General features: G+C 39.7%; 3 protein-coding genes across 6 annotated transcripts; 2 read left to right on the forward strand and 1 right to left on the reverse strand.

Annotated features, from left to right (window-relative positions):
* Positions 1–1,616: 1,616 nt before the first annotated feature.
* On the forward strand, positions 1,617–2,954 carry LOC130137662 (uncharacterized). Its single transcript, XM_056309446.1, has one exon. The coding sequence runs from the start codon at positions 1,617–1,619 to the stop codon at positions 2,577–2,579; it is 963 nt and encodes a 320-aa protein (XP_056165421.1). The 3' UTR covers positions 2,580–2,954.
* A 1,777-nt stretch (positions 2,955–4,731) lies between these two features.
* Positions 4,732–11,736, reverse strand: LOC115679300 (uncharacterized). 2 transcript variants are annotated; one of them, XM_056315912.1, is made up of 14 exons: positions 11,585–11,736; positions 11,089–11,196; positions 10,651–11,005; positions 10,312–10,498; positions 9,127–9,361; positions 8,975–9,043; positions 8,451–8,552; positions 8,190–8,230; positions 6,957–7,090; positions 6,368–6,431; positions 6,186–6,282; positions 5,966–6,084; positions 5,254–5,276; positions 4,732–5,156 (listed from the first exon to the last, which is right to left on the reverse strand). In XM_056315912.1, exons 2-14 carry the CDS (start codon positions 11,126–11,128, stop codon positions 5,060–5,062), a joined length of 1,563 nt encoding a protein of 520 aa, XP_056171887.1. In that variant the 5' UTR covers positions 11,129–11,196; positions 11,585–11,736; the 3' UTR covers positions 4,732–5,059. The 2 variants fall into 2 exon arrangements, with proteins under 2 accessions (XP_056171887.1, XP_056171896.1); XM_056315921.1 differs by lacking the exon at positions 8,975–9,043.
* A 4,566-nt stretch (positions 11,737–16,302) lies between these two features.
* LOC115664281 (protein IQ-DOMAIN 13-like) lies at positions 16,303–20,794 on the forward strand. Of its 3 annotated transcripts, none has more exons than XM_056319779.1 (7): positions 16,303–16,584; positions 16,725–16,743; positions 17,587–17,761; positions 18,359–18,778; positions 19,079–19,312; positions 19,448–19,579; positions 19,821–20,794. In XM_056319779.1, exons 3-7 carry the CDS (start codon positions 17,687–17,689, stop codon positions 20,556–20,558), a joined length of 1,599 nt encoding a protein of 532 aa, XP_056175754.1. In that variant the 5' UTR covers positions 16,303–16,584; positions 16,725–16,743; positions 17,587–17,686; the 3' UTR covers positions 20,559–20,794. The 3 variants fall into 3 exon arrangements, with proteins under 3 accessions (XP_056175754.1, XP_056175750.1, XP_030442090.1); XM_056319775.1 differs by lacking the exon at positions 16,725–16,743 and adding an exon at positions 16,881–16,975; XM_030586230.2 differs by lacking the exon at positions 16,725–16,743.
* The last annotated feature ends 351 nt before the right edge of the window (positions 20,795–21,145 follow it).

Genomic DNA, 21,145 nt, shown 5'->3' on the forward strand with positions numbered 1-21,145 from the left:
TATTTAGTTCCGAACCTTTCAATTTTGTCAATTAAGTTGTAAACCCTTGTACGAGCTTCCAATAAAGTCTTTCCGGCCAATTGCCGCTTGGAAATTGCTAACATGGCATCCGGTTTTCACCAGCCTCCCTACGTGGCAAGCTGACGTGGACCACTTGTGGATAGCCACGTCAGTGATTCTCGGTGGCAATTAGCCGGAAGGTTTACATTGGAATTTCGCTAAAAACTTTAGGTCTATATTGATAAACTTGAAAAGTATATGACTGAATAAAAATCCATACAATAGATTTTGTTGCTTTGCATATTCATAGTTCTTTAATCTGTTATCGATTACTAAATTGATTCTGCTGATAATATGATTTGTCACATCACGTCAATTGTGTGATGGACATATAAAATATCTTTCTTGACAATATACTCAGGCATTGGTAAGAAACGTGCAATCTGCGCAAATTCACTGGTTCTCAGTCGTGTCTAAATATTCCAATGTACAAGAATGAGTTTCAAGAAGGGTAATTTGGTAATACGACCTTTTGGAATTCTAGAAAGTCATTAAGATAATAAAATATAGGGAAAATTCCAAATAAGGGCCCGAAGTGTCTTCGTTTTCTCAAATAAGGACATGAAGTAGATCTTGTGTCAAATAAGGATTTGAAATGCCTTCGTTTTCTCAAATAAGGGCCTAAAGTAAACATTGTCTCAAATAAGGGTCTAAAGTGACCATCTTAATCTCAAAAAAGGGCCAAACCTCATCGGAATCAAGGGCATTTTCGTCTTTTAATTTTTTTCTTTTTTTTCTTTCTTTGGTGTTTTTGTTTTCCATAAAAAAAACTCAAAAAAAAAGTTAAAGTTAAAAAAAAAAAACAAGGGGAGGGTTGGGCGCTGCCCCACTGTGGCCACCGCCCCATCGCCGATGGGGCGGCGGCCATGGCCGGTGGGGTCGTCAACGCCTCAGGGAGGGCCGGCAACCCTCACCGACCAGAGGCAAGGGCCTCACCAGAACCGGGAGGGTCGCTTGCCTCTGGTCGGCGAGGGTCGCTGGCCCTCACTGAGGTGCCGGCGACCCCGCCGGCCATGGCCGCCGCACCACCAGTGATGAGGTGGCGGCCACAGGCGGGGGAGGGCTGCCCGCCCTCCCCTATTTTTTTCTTTTAAAAAAAAACTTTTTAAAATTTTTAATTTAATTTAACCAAAATTTATATTTAAATTATTTTTGGACGAAAATGCCCTTGACCGGCCGGAAAATTTGGCCGGCTGACAAGCCGGCGGGGTAAGGCCTTTATTTGAAACTGTTATAGCCACTTCAGGTCTTTATTTGAGAAAAAGATGACACTTTGGATCCTTATCTGACACAAGGTCCATTTCAAGCCTTTATTTGAGAAAATGAGGGCATTTCGGGCCCTTATTTGGAATTTTCCCTAAAATGTATTGTCATTCTAAGAATTGCGTTCTCCCAATATTGATACTCGTTTAATTCGATAACCAGACCTTCAACATCTTCTCATCTTCTGTAATCAATCCATTTCACACAAGTTGTCCTTTTGACATTCAGAGAGAGCAGCCACAGAGTGGGGAAGGAGATCATTGGCTCTAAGGAGTTACCATTCAAGTTTCCTCATGGAGGAATTCCTTCCGTTTGGCTCGGCGTTGGCGTCGAGGCAACATGCCCGTGTAGTCACTGAGGATGCTAATGACTGCTTGCCTGGATGCGTTTTCGAGTGTGAAACCTGTGGCCGGCAATCCCCTACGCTTCAAGCCCTCATAGGATGCCACGGAACTATTCTCCTTAAGCCGCCACGGATCACAGGTAGTTACAGATCCGGGTTAAAGAGCTTGCCAGCGAAAGCAAGACCAGGCTGTCTCCCCTGGCCCCATACCTGTGACCCAACTGAGAGGGGTTGTCCTAGCGAAGTTAGAAGCAGAAGGCGCAATCACGCCTCTCGCAGCGAGTTTGATGATCTTGCTCACGAAGACAGTGATTTTGATATTCGAGGCATAACCAGTGGCTGGCACTTCCCTACGTTTCAATCCCACGGAGGCCACAGACTGAGTCACCTAGAGCTAACACCAACCGTAGGTGGTTACAGCTCCGGATTGAGGAGCTTCCAAGCGAAAGCAAGACCACACGGGTCCCTAGAGTGCGATGTCCCGACTATGTGGAATGTTTCTGGCCAAGGCACAAGCACAATGCACAATCACGTCGCTTGCGGCGCATCTCCAGGCGGCGGGTCGGATAGCCTTGCTAAAGACATTGTTATCAATATTCCTGAGGAGGGAGGAAGTTGTGTACACTCCTTGGATCAGACACGACACGTGCATGGCTTTTCGAGATTGGCGATCCTGGGAGATCCGTTGTTCGATGTGAACGTTCAGGGGGCTTTTGCTCTTGGGGCTTTCAAGACGAGCAATGCTTCTTCTCCAGCTAAGGACGTGCTGCTTTACCTCCTTGTGTTTGTTTACGCGTTCGGGTTTTTATCTGCTCTTGGAGGCAAAGGGTTTCGCAGCTCAAAATTGGGAGCGATCGGATCGGTGGCAGCCACACTAGGGTTTCTCATGACTATGGCTTTGCTCCTCCTCTAGATAAAAAGGAGGAGCTTGAAGAGAATGATTCAAAGTTCTTCCAGGGTGGAACTATTCTGGTCCTGGGAGAGGGGGCGACCATTCTCAAGAATCAAAAAGACTGAACTGAGGGAAAGCTTATGAGCCACTGGAACTTAGAGTCAAAAGGTACGAAATTTAGACGCTTATAGTAGTTCTACCTATAGAAAAAAATCATGAAAGAGGCTATCAGAATATTACTTGAATCCATCTACAATCTCGAGTTTCCAGACTTCCACTCGGTTGGGGTGCCACTCGGCAGTACCAGAACTATCGACTCGCTCACCCAAAGCACTCATCAATGAAAATTCTTTTGCTCGTTATTTTTTTCTTCAAATAAGCAAGCGATTACATATCCAATAAAAAATTCAAGCAACTGCTATTATTTCTGTTTTCATTTATATGATGCTGTATATTTATTTACTATTTTCTGCTGAGAGGTTTGGCGTAGTTACAAATTGTATGTCCAGCATGTTAAGTATTTTGTATATGTTATTTTATTTTCGCAACTTCAATGTTGGATGCATTACAATAATTAAGGACATAAGGTCTGTGATAAGTCATAAGATATTGGGTTTGCTTTTATCAATTTGTGGTGGATAATCGTTCTGGCAATAATAAAATGAGTTGTTCCTGTGATATGTTTACCCTTGTTGAATAGTCACCTTATCTTAATTAGCGTTGATTAATTTTACTTAGCTGTATGCATGATCTACAAGGGTTTAATATTTCCTATAGCGTGAGCATTACAGAATCTTGGTACACTCATGCAAAGTTAATTTATGCATGTGCACAGGGGGGATTTTCCTCTGCATTGTGAATTTTACTTTGGCAGGGGGATTTGAAAATATCTGGCCGTGAATTATGGATAAGCATAACAACATTGATATGATACTGGCATTTGATTTATGCCATGAAAAATGATATGGCTTCTAGTCATGACCCATCGATTACCCAAAGTGTGACGTGGGACTTAGGTCCACTTATATGAAGTGACATGGGATTTAGGTCCGCTTATATGAGATGACACGGGACTCTGGTCTGGTTACATGATAAATATAAAGGTGTGGCTAGGTGCATGATATCTTTTGCTCCTCGAGGCGATGCCTTAATTAAGGAGATGAGTCTTTGGCCAATAGACAGAAAATGATGTGAACAGATCCCACCCGTGTCTATTAGTAACTACTATGGTGATACCTGCACATCATTTTATCATGTTTCATCCGCATGCATTTCAAGTGTACGACATAATAATTGTCGTGACTCTCTTTCAAATCCACTTTTGTTTATCATAGAATTGTATCTTTCAAATTATAGGTAATGATATAATAACCTGGTTTTAAACTACATTGAATGATTTATGAATTTCTGTCTCTGATAATATATAATGTTTTATCGTGTATGTGTGCGATTTGGGTCAATCATGAGTAAGGAATTGATCTGCTACTGCTATGCAGATCTTGATTATTTCGATTTCTGGGCTTTGTAGCTCACATTTTGTTTATCTTATTTTTCAGAGTAGCAGTTTGTTTGACGGAACAGAAAGAAGAGGTCATCGAGGTTCGGAGGTGATGAGTCGTCTTATCCGGTAGAACTGGGAGCCAAGCCACCGTAACTTTTTTATATTTTCTATATTTGTATTAGAAGCTTGGTTACACAATCTGAAGTACAAAATTCATGAAACTAGTCGGACCTGAGCATGTCCTTAAAAGGTTCCGTCTGGACCTCGGGACGTAAAAGCTCTGTAGAGGATATTTCCTCCTCTTAGGGAAGAAAAAGATTTGGATATATACCTTATTATGTCTTATAGCATTCAATATTTTCTACAGAAGGTTTTGTCTCCCATCTATATTATATTATCTGTTAAAGCGATAAATCATTGCTTAAATATAAAAAAGTGACTGTCAAATGGTGAAATAATGAAGAGAAAGGGGAAGGGAAAGGGGTAATAAAGACGAGGTGCCTTGGTGAGAAAGAAACCATCTAATACTGCCAATCCAACTGAGCAAATTGGCAAATAATAGCACCAAAGCTCTTAAGAATGCTCTGCTGGCAATAGCTTTCATTATATTTAGATAGATAGACCAAGACACATGGGAACACGACTCATTTGCCAAATTAGTATAAGCTAAAGTAAATCGAACAATTCATGCTATTTCGCAGATATTTGACCATTATTCGAAGAAAAGGAGTTCCTAGTTTCACACAATGTTGCCCCTCACCGCAATAAATTCAAAGAACAGTAAACAGAGAGCAAAGAAGTCCACTGATCATCTCCACACAAGTTAAGTCTTCCAATCTCCACTCAAAAGCCCAATACCGGCATCGTTGGAGTAGCTCCACTCTAAGGGAATAGGCAGAAGGCATTGTGCCGCTGTTTTTCCCTATGGCCTCTTCGTTATGCACGGGAAATCAAAATGGCGACCAAGATTCTAGACATGCAACTCACATTAACTATCGTATCATGAATCACTTGGGGCAGAACCGGCCTCTGCAGCTTTTTTTTCCCTCTGTTTCTCCCTTTTCTTCTTGTTTCTCAATGCATTCTTGCTCAACGTTCTGTTATCAAAAACCAACCAGCATTGTGAATTAGGGGCAGTATTAATCACCTAAAGGACAATGTAACAATGAACGAAACATGTAAAGAAAAACTTACTCCGAAGGGCTCTTTCCAAGCAGCTGTACGACCCAAGCAAAGGAAATCAGAATTTCATAGACACGAGTTAAAACATTTCATCCTATATCAAATTAAAAGACATTCTGACATGGAGAGGATTATGATGGCTTCTACTGTAGCTAAAATGGAGGTAGTAAGGCGAGGCATCTTTTACATGAGCCAAAAATATCTAGAAGCACATTCATACTGAGCATAAGAAAGGATATAAAAATCATTCAGATGATTGTCTTGGCAATAGCCAAAACATGTGCATTTTCAATTCTGCCAAGATCATTGCAAGTATCTGCCAAAATAGTTGCCCTTGCCCATCTTATGCCTTTCAATCTTACTCGAGTTAAAATGTAACAAATCGTGCATGAGTTCCAAAAGGTTTCATTCTGCTTTTTCCTAATAGAAATGGAGATACTCTCTTATAGTGTTGCAACATCTCATTGTGGATAATTCAAATAGGGCAGAATCCTTAGAGTCAAAACAACCATCTTACAGAACTGCAGCCACCATGAGCCAGTATAATAAAAATAAAAGCCATAAAAAAATAAAAATTTCTAAGTTTAAAACAAATTCCACGTGAACGTTCTATATAAACAGCCAACTAGCTCAGGTGATGATCTTTCTGGACTAATCGAAAAACCAATTAACAGGCAAGCAGCTAGGGTATAGATTGGAAATGTTATAAGTATTTGATCATCACCTCTGCCTGGACAGCGGCTGCATTCTTAGCTTGTGGTGGACGATAGGCAGCAGGTTTCTGGGCAGGCATGTTGGTAGAAGTTACCTTTGAAGAATTTTGAGATGATTTTGCTGTTTGTCCTGTTTAAGTGGCAAAAGTTCTTCAGCAGATCCTAAAATATAAATATCTCTAGAAAGGAGTGCCTTCTAGCACCCTCTGATTACCAAACATAAATCCACACCTTGTGGTTTTCGGTCTTCCACCTTTAGAGAGTCAACGGACTTTATCAGTTCAGCAACTTCACCAAATCTCTCGGGTGATTCTGGTTTCCATTCAGCCTGTGTAAGTTGTTAGCCATTTATATTCCACCAAGGATCGGGTTGATTTAGTACAATTCATATAGATCATGCAGAGAAGGCTAACCTGGTATAACTTGTCAAACATCTTCTTAAAGAATAGTGTTCCGTTGTGGTGGAAAATTTTAATACTACCACAAGAAAGACAAATCAATCAAGAGACTAAACATACATTCCTACAACACTATTCCACCAAAATTAGCTGCGCATTACTAAGTTGCGCTTAAAGGATTATCGCATCGTTGGCACTAGATAAGGTCCAAGCCTCTCCTAGGAAATCCAAAATGTAGAATGAGCATGAGTTTTTTTAACTGGCAAGTAGCTTGACCGACACTAATACCAGAAGTAGAAGGTATAAGAATCAAAACCTACATTGAATGAAATCATCTGCCCAAAGAAAAAGATTTGCCAATGAGACCTTTTTTGAACCATGAATGGTTCTTTAGACTAATATTATACAACTTATAACTTGCTATCAATGATGATCCCACCATTTATTCAACTACTAAAGCTATCAAATGTTCTTACCAAGTACAACAGAACTCATTCCCATAACAAAGATCAATATGACAAATTACTACCATGTTGTACACAGATAGTAAGTCGACTGATCTGTTGATAACACAACATCTAGGTTTAAAGAAGAATCAACATACCAATTGTCAACTTGTAGTCTTGGAAGTGTTGTGGCAGTCATAAAATAGCAGCCATTTGGAGACCACTCGCTGGTTACAGAGCATTCAGCTTTTGTTGTTCCCAGCTGTTTCTTCTCCCTGTAATCCCAAAATGCCTACAGATTTGAAAAGTAATGAATTATGATGAGGAAGCATGCCTAATTGGAAAAAAACACGAACCAAAGTTGTAGGAGCTATGTTAAAGTGAAGGTAAATGAAGAAAATAGAATCCAGAAAGCCACTATCACTGCTTTTTCATATGGGATACAAAGTCATTAACAATGAAGAGACTCCAATAAAAGTAAGTATGCCAACATTGGTTATTTCCTGTACCATTCATAATATAACCAACAAATCAAAATACTAAAAGGCCTCATCTATCTCTCTTCATATCTTCTCTTGCTTTAACAGAAGCGATGCTTCCCGCAGCCCAAATTTCTTGCTACACTGTCAGTGTTGAAGCCCTCTAAGCTTTAACAATAATAACGCAGATTCTATAGCATTAGTGGGTCGGTTATGTCAATGTTATTTAACTTTGCCCCTCCTTCAAGTTTTCGGCCATAATATTTCTTCCCAATGCCTCTCAATCTACTAAGTTGACTTCATTAGGGGCCTGACCCCAGAGGCCAGACTAGCTTCTACTCATCGGTAAATCAGCATAACTTTAAAAGCTTTACTTTCCTTTATCATGAGCCACAGATTATGGTATTCTGTAACTAACCAAGAGTCTAATCCCAATTATCTAACAAATTCCAACTACTACTAGAAGTACTAATCTGGGAAAACTGTTTTCCAATTGCAAATGATGCTTTCAGAGAAAAGCAACAGATTTCCTAACCTTCCCTCAACGAGCATATCAATATATTATTTCTTCTTAAAGAGAAAACAAAAAACCCTATTTTGATCCTTCCAACAATAAAAAGTTGCAGTGCCTACATGATTTTGCAAGAATAGTTGTAAACAATTGAAGACACACATAAGCAACGGCAAAAAGGCAGAATAATGACTAGGGAAAACCTGTCTATTGGTTTTCTCAATAAAAGAATACCCAATAGGGATAGAATCTAATATGGGATAAATTAGGGTGTTGAGGAAGAAACCTTCATCCCCAGTACTAATAATAGGTAATATTCAAAATTGTCACTTCAGTTGAAAAATAACTCTGAAACAAATATATTGGAAAAGGAAAGCATAAGTGAAAAGGAAAGAACATACCATGTCACCTGGCAAGTTACCAAAACCTGCCAAACATATAACTGTAAAGCAGAGAATCAAGGTCACAATATTAAGGTAGATTCTCCTCCAAAACAATCAGCCCCTTTCCCCCTCCCCAAACCCAACCACCCCCCCAACCAATAAAAAACCACTCCAATAATAATGGAAAAGGAAAACGAAAGTAATAAAAGGAAATAATTGACCCAAATTGAAAACCAGATTTGGTATCGACTCATAGCAAATAATGTTTTACAAGGATACACTTCCCCTTCGGATTCCATCTGATGGTATTATAAGGGCCTGTTCCAAGCTCAAGGAGTGGATTGCACTTCTTGTCAAAAATAGTAGCCTTTGCAGGCATGACTAGAACAGATCAAGGAAAAGTAAAAAATGAAGGCTGACACTTGCAAGGACAAAGTTCGAATAATGCCTGAGAAGTAAGAGATGCCTACATACCTAATATAGATAATGAAGTGTCACTACAAGAAACTTCTGAACCATAACAAAAAGAATTTAGAGACATCACAATTCACCTAACTTCATATTAGTCGAGCATCCTAATATTCTATCACAGGCCAAAGATCCAACTGAGATCACGCAGCCTAATACCTTCTAGAGCTCAAACAAACTACTAAAGAGTTAGAACAATCATTACAAAGTTCCACCTGCAGAATAACACTAGCAGAGATCCTTGAGGATACAAACTTAATAAGGAGATGGATGTTTGTCCATCATACTCACATGTGACAAAAGTGATGATACTAGTTGGAAACAGTGAAGGATACATCCATAAACAACAGCAAATTCAGAACCAGAATATGACCATTGAACGTCATGAATAGGTCCCTCTTTACCTGACAAAGTACCAAAGATGCAAGAGATAAGTCTAAAGAAAATTGCATAGGTAGTTTTAGTAAGAAAACAAATAAAATCTTACGAAGAGGCACGAGCCCTTCATGAGTCCCATCTGTTGTTAGGTAGTTTAACTTCGATTCCCCATAGTAACTCTGGTTGGTTTTATCAACATCAGACTGCACCACAACCAAAAGTCCAGTAGACCCATAATTCCAGTGCAGTTGCACTGATGAGCAGCGGAAGAAACTTCGCCGCGCAACAGATTGACTCTGCTGATCCTCCCTACATGCAAATATTTGGACACTGGCAGGAACACCCTATATACCACAAAAATCTTATCAAGGTCAAGTTAATCAACATACATAAAGGACCATTTGTATATAATAACAAGGGCAAAAGTAACCAAAAATCTCAAATTTGTACCTGTGTGACACATTTATCCTTTATCAATGACCGCTGTTGACATGGTGCTCACATGGCTTAAGTGAAATAAAAAACAACGTTGTTTTGACTGAAAAATCATTTGACGGAACCTTAATGGAGGGTAAATGTGTAACATAGATACAAGTTTGGGTTTTTTGTCACAAGAAAAAGTTCAAAGTAAATGTGTCACAGTGAGTATAGTTTGGGGTTTTTAATGTCACAAAAAAAATTTCAGGGTAAATGTGTCACAGTGGGCATAGTTTGGGGTTTTTGTGGCTTTTTCCATTTGACAAAAGTTTCTAAAAGCGTACTCTTAAGCACCAAAATCATTTCTCCCCAGACAAGAAGGAAAAACCATTCAAAATTATGAAACCTGTGCACTTTAAAGCAGTAATGGCTGACCGTAAAATCCACTATTCCTTAGGTCACTGCAAATATAGACTATTTTTCTCTATGGTACATGGTGTGAAACATGGATCTTCCTAAGTCATCGTGCTCTTTGAATCATGTAAGAACAGCGATCTTTGCATACAATTTAAATCAAAAGAAACAGTTAAAATCAGCTGTGGCAACCTTTAAGAACCGGAATCTCTAGATATGTGGATCAGCATCAAGTACCAAAACAACCAACTAAGAGTTTGTTATTAACAGGTTCCAGGTCATCAAGTCAACTTGAAATTAATGTCTAATAAAAAAGAAAAGCAACTAGACAATGCATCTACTTTTACTGTTCATCACACTGTTGTCTGCTCTGTCCTGGTCATAGAACTTCTCGTGAGTTGCCACATTAGTCAAGGTTATAAACCATTCCCATACTGATTTAAGATGGCCATCAAACACAAACCTTAGATTCTGCAACATATGCTGCAACGTGGGACCCCGGATTTTTAGAGAGCTCAACTGCAGCAACTCCAGGAACTCTCAGCCTATAATTGAAACCCTTTGAAAAGTCACAACCATCGAAAAATTGGATCTCATTTGTTGCAAGTCGACACGCAACAGCTTCATCAGAACTAAATCGGATCGTAGGCCTGAAGAGCGCACAAACCGTTAAGTAGTGTAAGTATGGAGATAAAATGGACATAAATGAGGAAAATTAATGGTGCAATGCTGTATAATGTGTATGCACTCTCATGAGTATCCTATCATTGACCAACTGATGATCCTAAATAGTATCATGTACCATGTCGTTTTAGTAATGTTCTTCTGGAAGAGCTGATAAACAGACTCCCCAGACTCCACTTTCCACAAGATCACATTCTTCTCCTGTGGGGTTGAGGATTTCTGGAAAGTCTGGAGATAAGTCCCGCTCGGGGACAATGTTGCCATGACCAAATTGGGAATCTCGAAATTCCTGATTTCCTTGAAGGTTCTGCAGTCATACACGCCAATCACGGAGTCGGACTTTATCACCATCAGCCTGGACCCATCTTCGCAGAAATTGGTGTTCGTGCACAGAGTTCTCTCGAGCTTGACGCCCGGCTGACCATTAGCAAATGGAGGTCCATTCCACAGAGAGAACCCGTCCGGTTCGCGAACTAGCAAGCAAGTTTTACCAACATAAGCCAAGTTTGAATCATCAAGTTAAAAGGATGAGCATCGAGATAGAGACTTTTAGTACCTAAAATATGCAGAGGCAGTGAAGAAGCCGCAGTTGCCATTGGGGAAGATTGCAAGCAACACAATGTATCAACGCAAAGATGCCCAGTTGATGATCGAAAAGAAAACTCTGCAGAGAGACAGGATTTGGCTTTAAGAACACATTGATGCTTCTCCACTTGCAGGCTCCCAACGCAAAGAACCGAACCAAAACACATGAGCTAGACCCTTAATCGATACGCAACTTTCCTACTCTTGCCTCGCTTACTACACTAACACTCGGAATCAATTCAGCAAAAGATTAAGCAATCAATGAGCTGCCCACATAAGTAAACTAGCAAGCCATAATGAAAATTCTGCCAGAGGCCTCCCCAGTTGACTCCATCAATGCGTTAAATGAAAAATTCGATGCAGAACCTCCATGACCAGCTCACAAACTGAGATCACTGTCCGCTCAATGACCGAGGCCAACAATCCACGCGAGAGAAGAGAGAGAGAGAGAGAGAGAGAGAGAGAACCTGAAATATCGGGCTATGGACGTAGACCGAAGCTCGGTGTTTGGAGGAAGAGCCGCCGAAGGACGGCGGCGGAGGAATGGACGCTGCACCGCGCTCAAGGATCGATCGACGCACTGCCAAGCTCGACGGGGACGAAGAAAGAATTTTCGGTTTTTCGAGCTGTCTGTAATTGCAAAAGCCCACGAGGAAAGCCCATGGTGTGTCGTGTCGGAGTTGGACTTGACACATGGGCCTCCAAATGAATTCTTCCCCTTTTCTTTTGTTTTCGGTTTTTAGCTGTCCTTCTTCAACTAGAGAAAAGCACAAAAAGAATCTGCATTCCAAAAAGGGTAAATTCCATTAAAAATCTCAAACCGGTACCTCACGGCACATTTACCCCAATTTAATTTTCGCCTCACCAAAAATGCTAAACCTGTATCCTTGATCTAATTCTACCCTCCATTAAAATGTGTACCGGTCAACACACAGATTTTCCACATCGGGTATGATATTCTCTACGTCAAATCCGTCTTGCTGTCATATTTCACCTGTGTTGAAACATATGGATGGTAATAGGATGAAGAACGAAATGGTAACTGATGTTAGACTTGGATCAGAGGTACCGGTGTGTATTTTAGTGAGACCTAAATTAGTTTGAGGTAAATTTGTTACAGGGTATCTGTTTCGTTTTTTAAAACGAAAATTAATTTAGGGTAAATATGTCATAAGGTTGACTTAGGAATTTTTAATGATATTAACTGTTTCAAAAAATGTGCTTCTCAATGTCAAAATTAAGACTTACATTTTTCAATTTGGATGGCGAGGATTCAAAGAAAAATCTACATTCTGCAATATCTAATTCTTATGATTTTCATAACTTTTTTTCTCTGCAGGAGTTGCATATATGAAATGGTACCAAAGAGGTTCTTCTGATAAATCTTTGGGTGTTAAAATGTTGATTTTCGATATAGAGGGTCCAAAGTGCTCTTAAATGAAAAGTTGGTAATGTCCTTTTCTCTTCAAAGAAAAACAAAGATTGTAATGGTATAAAGTCTTTTCATGAATTGCATAAAAAAAAATCCATTTCTTGATGGTACACAATCTTTAAGTTGTGGAGTAGATTCGTGTCTCAATGACCCAACAACTGAAAACATTCTTCTCCCTCTACTTTAACAACCAAACATAAAGAAACCAAACCTTAGGATCTTATAAGGACACTAGGACCCCACTCGGGAAATCAAGTTCTTGACTTGCTTTTACGCCACTCTAACTGAACATTCGAAGCAAAATTGGTGAGAGAGGTTGGGTTCTTTATCTTGCCTTTATTAGCCAAATAGTTGCTCTGTCAATTGGTTTGGTGACTATAGTATCGCTTTCCTTAAAGCATCTCTCTATATCCCGAAACCTGGCTTTTGTTAGCCTTTGCCGGATTATCTTCTTGATCTTTGCTTTTCTTCATAGCTCATCCTAAGTTTCTGGGGCGTTTGACCTCATGGTGATCTGCTGTATGCTTGTCTCTCCAAATGATGCAGATAGAGAGATCTTCATCTTCTACCATTTTTCTCATCAGCAGTTTCATAAATCGGAAGTGATAAATAAGCCTTGCATGTGGGTTTAGCTTAGTCCTAGTCCTAGAGCAGTTTTTCAGCTTCTATTGTTATTGCAAGTTTATTCTGAATAAAGCTTGTTTTGCTCCAAGAATTTACTGCCATCTTCCAAAATGGTGCTTGTTGTATATTTCTGTCCTTACACAGCACATTTTTGCATTCTCCAACAGTCATTTTTTCAAATTCGAATAATTTGCAAAACGACATTGATTTACATATTTGGTTCTCATGCGACATCTTTTAGGAACAGTCATTTTAGACAACGACAACCCATATGAAGAAAGTGAACAACAAAGTCCTAAATCGGCCACATTTTCCATTGAATCATGGCTTTTTAAGGCCTTTCATAGGATGTTTATAACCTATACTTTAATAACATGCCTCAATTCATATCACATCGGTGGAATCTCGAAACATGTCATTTGAATTATTTAGTTTGTGATAGCTAAAGATGCAAGCAGCCGTTCTATACACTGCGACATGGATTAGGACGCTTCATGGGAATAGAGGACGTCCATCTCCATTTTTCACGTACATAAAATATACGTTTCCCTAAGTACGTCCTTTTATGAGGCAAGTCGCACATGGTTGATGGTCACAGCACAGCCTCATGGTATTAATGGTTGCGTCGAATTGGGATGTCCCAGGATAAGATGGTCCAATTTTGGGTAGTCTCCCTCTCATCAATACCACCCACACATGCATCATCAGGACACAATGCTATTGCTTGCATATATCTGATGGTGTAGAAAACACTCCATCAACTGCGTCACAGGACCAAGAAAGTTAGTTACTAGGTGCTGGACTGTAGGGAAAATATATTGGGGACAAAAGATACGTATATATCTTGAGACGTGAAGCATTTGAACCTTTAACTCGATTAATCTTCACGAATGTGCAAAAACCTTCCCGTCCATTGGGGTAAGGCTCTACTTACAAAATGGCAATTATGACCTCTAAGATTACTTTAAGGGTGTATTTGTTTCACTGAAAATTTCATGATAAATGAAAATATTTTCCATGTAAATCATTTTCAAAGAAAATGGTTGGTTTTCATTTGCTAGAAGGGGAAATCATTTTTCCCAATTTAAGCTTATTGTTTTCGGTTCATGAAAAAGGTTTTCCATAGATCAATCAATTTTCCATCATCTAAACATCAGAAAATCGAAAAATAATTTTTCGGGAACAGTTTTCCTTTTAATAAACAGATCCGAAGTGAAAGATACTATGATTTGAAGTGAAATGTTTCGCATAAGAAAAAATCCATCAAGAACTTAGCCAACATATCGAGGTCGATATATGTTGGAACTGTAGTGTATAGTGTAGTGTATTGTCCAACGATCCAAATTCGAAAAGTGGCGAGCAAAGTGAGTAACAATGCATGTTTGAAATATTGCAACATTTTAATGGCGACTCCTTCTTCGAAAGACATGTTTGAAGTGATATGTCATTTTAATGATGTGTAGTCATGGGAAAATACATTTGAAGTGTTAGTTCCATTCATCTAAAAGATAATTCTACAGGGTTACATCATTCAATGAAGTCCATTAATCCAAAAGACATTTACGAAGGATGGTATCCCTCGGATGATATTCATTCGTTCAAAAGGCACATCATATGAATGAAAGAATGAATCACTTGAACAACATTTGTTTTACTGAATACACAAGAAAGTCCTTAATGTTTTTCCACACAATTTCCAGAGGAGAGCCTAGAAATTGAGGCGAAAATCAGATGATGATAATGTCCTACATCATTCATTGATAAATGGGATCGTATATTTCTGATAAACAACACTAAACGCCTATCCATATGAGTATTGCGGAGTCAACCATGTACTCAACCCTTTTCTGAAGCAAGTCGAGCGCGTGTCTAAGTTTGAAACGAAAGTACTTAAACGTCTTCACCGGAGAACTACGTAAATCTCAAGTACCCAAAGGTGGCACAAGACCATACGAAGGTCAAAAAACGAGGGCCTTCATAAGCTGAAAACAAAGAACACGCGTTGTGACCATATCAGATCATGTGTTCTTAGACCTTGGACCTTGTGTTTTGGTTCCGTTTTCGTCTGAAATACGAACCTTTTTATTCTCTTCAAAGCAGTCTTTATGATTTCTAGGTCCAACAGCAAACTCTAAAACCCCTGAACAAGTTAATTTATTGGAATATATCTGAGGTTGGCTGGCTTTAATCTCAGGATGAGCTTCTGATGTTTCTTCTTTGATGTCACCAACATTTTCACTGATGAAGACCCACTAGCTGACAAACCGACAATTCATCTCTGCTCCTATGAGCACAGAATTTGCATTTATGAGTTAACTATTATTTCAATGCAATCCTTTTGCGACCTGAGGACTGCAAACATCTATTCCATTAGAATGTTGGTCGCGTGAGGAAAGCAATGTATTGGTTTGTAAAATACTCCAACAAAGTTAAATAATGTCTTGAATATGTGAAGTCCATACAAGAAAGCAGATTTGCTATATTACCTCATTTAAATATGTTTGCCTGCTTAGGAGATAAGTTTAATTAGATTTTCTCAACACCTTAAATTATTGGTAATTTATACATCACGTTTAGGTGATTTGATCCCGCAAAACGTCTTCTGTCTAAGCAACGTAACTTATGTGATACTAATTATTTATAGAATTCGTCAATTCCCAAAATGGCCTTATCGAAAAGTGATCACGGATGGCACATGATTTGATGATACACAAGATGATATTTTTATAAATCAAGCTCGTGAGTGGCACATTTGTATGAAATAGAAGATCTTGATCTGTCAATGAATATATATACCTCTATAAAATATGAACAAGACAGGTGACCGTAGGAAATCTTCATATTGCATTATAAATGGAACACATTGTTCAATTCTTTATTAGTTTTCACAAGATTGGTATCCTGAAAACGTAATCATTATTGCAGGATAATCAAGAAAAAGTAAAGGCAGAGGACCAACCTAACAACAACCGTTTACAAGTGGGAAGTGTTGCTTGCTATAGTCTTCCCATCGAAGTAAAGTTAGTTGAAACTGGCCATATTGAGTGAGAAAGTGGCCAACTCTGTGTGTGTCTCTCTCATCATGATGATGAAGCCAAAAGAAACATAAAAATTTATAAATCCCAGAAAAAAGGTGAAAGGTAAGAGGGAGAGAAAAAGGTTTAATTCATACCAGCGAGCACCAAGATTCCAAGTCCTACAGAGAGAGAGAGAGAGATGGTGAGTCATGGTTAAAAGAATGAAGTTGTACCAAATATCTGTAAAGGGGAAGCATCATGTGTTATAGTGAGCAAAAGGGAGGTTCGGGCTAGGGACAGGAAGAGAGAATAATCTCTCTTCTTGATCTTCCTTTCCTTTTGGTTTGTGACAGCTTTTCTTAAGGGTTTCTTGAAGAGACCCAGTTCTCCTAAGGTACGAACGAATCTCAATACTCTGATAATTGAGTTCATATAGCGCATAAATATGTGTACTTGTTGATAATATGAATTTTTCACTTGTGTGCTGAGCTGAATTTGGCTTGGTTTTTGTGAAATCCCTCCTGTTTGTCGAAGACCGGGCTCTTTTCTTCTGGTACTCATCTTACTTAGCGATTGATTCATTTTCTATGTCAAGATCAGTACTCACTACTAGAATTTATGCAGTTACACCAGTGCAAGTGTCCATCTCTGTGTCTTTCTCTCTCTCTGATGTGTGTTTTTTGTGTTTAGGCTTGACAACTGAAATACTACGTTATTGTTGATTCCGACATCTTCTCTCGAGACGTTGTGGTCTGGCAGCAAGTGTTTGTGTATTTGTGATCCTTGTCAGTGCTTCAATTTTTGACTTCTATGTATTGGATATAGATGAAACTGCAAGCTGTCTGATCTGTTTGTCTGCCTTCCTGTCTTTTTCCTTTCCCCTCTCTCTCTCTTTTTTTTTTTTTTGGCGGTTGTTTAGGCCATTTGACTGTTAGTTGCTCTTTGTCCTACGGAACGAATTGTTTAAAAAGTTTCAAAATCCTTAGAAACTTCCCGATGGCCTCGTGAATTTGTGAAGGTTATAAGCTCGTGCTATTGCTGGGTCGATCAGACAACTAGTTGCCACCTCAGTTGCAATAGATATAAATGCTAATCGTCTTTGCTGCTTTTTTGGTTAAATTTGACATTATTTGGTCAATTATGTATATGCATCATGTTTTCTCGTTCATAATTACTAGAAAAAAGGTCATAGCCACCTGCGAAGGTTTGCCAGAACCTTGGAAAAGGTTAATCTGCTCTTTTTTTGGTTTTAAGGAGCAAAAGAGCGGGGGAAGAGTACAAAAGAGCTGGATGTCTTATTTCCAAATTATTGGCTCTTTCTTGGTTGTTTTCTCCTTCAAAAAAGCTTCTGCCCCATCAAAATTTGAACTTTTGCTCTTTTAATTTCTTGGAAAAGGCACAAGTCGGTCGACATAAAAATTCAGTTGCTCAATACTTGGGAAGAGTCGGAAAAACGAGACCGAACTTCTGCATGGAGAGCTAGTAATGTTGGGAAGATGGGAAAGAAAGGGAGCTGGTTTTCTGCTATCAAAAGGGTCTTCGCATCTCACTCCAAGGAGAAACTAGTCAATGTAAGTTAATTTCCTGATGCGCCCTGTTAGCGAACAATTGCTTGTGCTTTCTTTTTAACATATGAAGGCCAATCTTGTAGTTGAAATGGGGTTCATTTTTTCTCGGTTCGAGGAACAGGATGAGATGAGCTAGCTAAAAACTTGGAATCAGTTTGAGATCAGGCAAAGATATGAGATGGATGAAATCAGTACGATCTGATCAATTGCAAAGCTGTCCAACATATGCCCTTAATGGGGTCAAGATTTAGTTGAGATTACTGAAGTTTTGAATTGCTTCTGTAAGGAAGGAAAAAAGACCCATACTGTTTATGAAGAATTTGTTTATTTAGACGCATCATAGTGTTGCAAGCTTGCATCTCAACTTGAGAAATGCTATCTAAACGTAAAGGATAAATCCATTAAGAGTGTTTGGTATTTAATAACAAATAATATTCCTTAAGACACTTCAAGAGGATGAAAAAAGAGTTCCAAACTTGAAATATCTTTCAAACATTCATCAGATGGCAGAACTGTAGAAAAAGTTTGACCCGAGTCCGTATTGTCGAGGATAGCTAGACCTATGTGAAACCTTGGACTGTACGTGGTCGCTTCATGCAGGAATCAGAGAAGAAATCTTCAAAGAAGGACAAGAAAAAGGGGCAAGCGAAGCAGAGACAAGGAGAGCCAAATTCATTCATTCCATTCTTCAGAGAGCCGAGCAGTATCGAGAAGATCCTGGGAGATGCCGAGAGAGAGCGCAAAATCATATATAGACCTCCCACGCCCACTCTTCCCGAGCAACCACGGACATCTTCAGCTTATGTGGCTCCTCAAGTGGCTTCTCCTCGGGCTCCTTCTCCAATGGTTGCTTCACCTAAAGCTGCATCTCCGAGGGCTGCTTCTCCTAGAGTTGCTACTCCAAAACCGGCTTCTCCCAGGATTCATCAGAGAGAAATTATTAGGCACCGGCCAGAACCAACTTTGCGGAATCACCATGCTTCAGCTACCAAGATTCAAGCAGCATTTAGAGGCTACATGGTAGGTTCAAAATTCTTTTATCACTAACTGAAATTACTTAATTCTTATTAACATTTTTTAGGTTATAATATATATATATATATATATATATATATATATATTTATAATGCATTTCTCTAGTACTCAGCGCTCCTCAATGTTTTAGTTCATAAGAGTGTAAAAAGTAATTGAACTCACTCAGAGTGTGATTGTTAATCGAAAAAGGACAATTAATGGAAAAAAAAAAAAGGCGCAGCATCATCTGCTTTGAAAAAAATGTTGACATGATTATAGCAATTTGAGACCATTTCGGTGTGTCAGGCAAGGAGGAGCTTCAGAGCACTTAGAGGTTTAGTGAGGCTTCAAGGAGTCGTAAGAGGGCAAAATGTAAAGCGCCAGACAGTGAATGCCTTGAAGTACATGCAGCTTCTTGTGCGAGTTCAGTCGCAGATTCAATCACGGAGAATTCATATGCTAGAGAACCAAGTTCGTCATCAGGCTCAGTATAGGAATGACAAGGAAACGGAGAGCCAATTCGGCAAATGGAGCCAAGCCGTAAGTTTTCTTACCATTACCGGTGATGGTTACGCTGTCCAGTTTTACGTACTTAAACTCCAGCATAGTCTTTCTCTCCATATGATGTTTGGATATATGGTCTGGAAACCAATTTTGATGTGAAGAATGGAATAGTCTGAAGCAGGTAATCACGATGACTGGGACGATAGCTTGCTTACCAAAGAGGAAATTGATGTGAGGTTGCACAGAAAGGTGGAGGCGCTCATCAAAAGAGAGAGAGCAATGGCTTATGCATATTCTCATCAGGTACTTTTCATTAGTTTGTTCTCGCGTCTCCAATTTCATCTGGTCAGAGCTATCTTCTGTGTTCCTTGGATGCTCAGCCTAGGACATGCGGTGAGTTACTCGGGTGTTTTGCTACATCCAAGTAATTTTGGGTGAAATGGGGGACGAATTACATCAATCTTATGACTGGCTCTTCTGTCCTTCATTCATTGTGACGTCATTTTTACTTGCTATGTATTCTGTTTCTGCCCATGCCAAACAGCTATGGAAGAGCACTCCTAAATCAGCCCATATGGCCTCCATGTCCATCCCGACGGGGCGATTCCCTTGGTGGTGGAGTTGGTTGGACCGTCAGTTGCCATCTTCAAATCCTACAGAAATCCAACCTCTGAAAAACTTTGAGCTCACACCCCCCAGGCCAAACACCGATCTGAAGCCAAGCCCATGGACACCACCAAGCAGCAACAAAATGCAGCTTTTCGGGCTCGACAGCATCGAAACGCCAAAATCATCGAGGTCCGTGGTTGTCATGCCGTCAAAACAAGCCCGGACCCCACCTTCAAGTCAAATACCTGTGGCAAGCAGTTCAACCGCATCAAAGTATACGAGATTGAGGGTCAATGGAGCCGAATCTCCATTCGATCTGCCGTTGAAGGATGATGACAGCCTCACTAGCTGCCCTCCATTTTCGGTTCCCAGTTATATGGCGCCCACGGTTTCGGCCAGAGCCAAAGTCAGAGGCGGAAGTAATCCTAGAGAGAGGTTCCCTGTGACTCCGATCAGCGATTCGAAGAGGCGTATCTCGTTCCCCCTCGCGCAAGGCATCGGGCCTTTCAAGTGGAACAAAGGCTCTTTGTTCTCTGGAAAGGACTCTGGCTCTCAAAAAGTATTGGACAAGCACCAGCCATTGCATTCAATCGGGAATGCGAGCGTGGACTCGACCGTCTCTTTGCCCGCTGGATTTGGTACTGGAAGGAAGCCATTTAACAGATTTGTGTGATACGTTTCTTTCTTTGTTTTCTTTTTTCTTTCAAGTTTGGTGTTTATTCTGATTGTGCATGGTTTTACGAATCACGGGAATGGGATACTCAAGTAGAATAACAAGCAGAAGTAAAAAAAAAAATGAAGGGCTTGAGATTCTTAGTGTGGTTGTAAGGGTAATTCGATTGGCAATGTGATGGCTACATTCAATTGCTTCTGTTTTTCTTAACTAATAAAAATTGCTTCTTTGTAGAAGTTGAGTTTATACGAAATTCATTCAGGTAGTACGTATTTGTTTGATTTCTTTATCTTTATGGGGAACATCTAGAGGAGCTGCTTAATTTAGAACAGACATAAACAGTCAGATTCAAATATTACAAGAGATGCTTGTCCAATTTAAATAACAGAAGAGGTTCATCAAGAGGTTCTCCAAATTAAATAGACATGGGTTGGCCTTTCCACAGGAAAGCTGAAGGTTCCCTCTCCACAGCTTCTATAATCTTGTTGGGAAAAATGAAAACTTGGCAACAATAGTTCATCAGGCTAAAAATCACAGATTTCGTGAGTTGCACCCTTGTAGCATAGCTCGGGTTCTTAGAGGTTCCA

Source organism: Syzygium oleosum, unplaced genomic scaffold, assembly GCF_021117445.2.
Source record: "Syzygium oleosum isolate NSW1041296 unplaced genomic scaffold, Sole_v2.1 Sole_v2.01, whole genome shotgun sequence".
Classification (NCBI taxonomy): Eukaryota; Viridiplantae; Streptophyta; class Magnoliopsida; order Myrtales; family Myrtaceae; genus Syzygium; species Syzygium oleosum.

Coding starts and splice junctions, on each gene's coding strand:
- LOC115679300 (XM_056315912.1), bottom strand. CDS start 11,128: ATGGCAACTGCGGCTTCTTCACTGCCTCTGCATATTTTAG. Junction 7,091..8,189: donor GTAACTTGCCAGGTGACATG/GTATGTTCTTTC, acceptor TCAAATCTGTAG/GCATTTTGGGATTACAGGGA. Junction 6,283..6,367: donor TGTTTGACAAGTTATACCAG/GTTAGCCTTCTC, acceptor CAACTTACACAG/GCTGAATGGAAACCAGAATC.
- LOC130137662 (XM_056309446.1), top strand. CDS start 1,617: ATGGAGGAATTCCTTCCGTTTGGCTCGGCGTTGGCGTCGAGGCAACAT.
- LOC115664281 (XM_056319779.1), top strand. CDS start 17,687: ATGGGAAAGAAAGGGAGCTGGTTTTCTGCTATCAAAAGGGTCTTCGCA. Junction 17,762..18,358: donor CCAAGGAGAAACTAGTCAAT/GTAAGTTAATTT, acceptor CGCTTCATGCAG/GAATCAGAGAAGAAATCTTC. Junction 18,779..19,078: donor CAGCATTTAGAGGCTACATG/GTAGGTTCAAAA, acceptor TCGGTGTGTCAG/GCAAGGAGGAGCTTCAGAGC.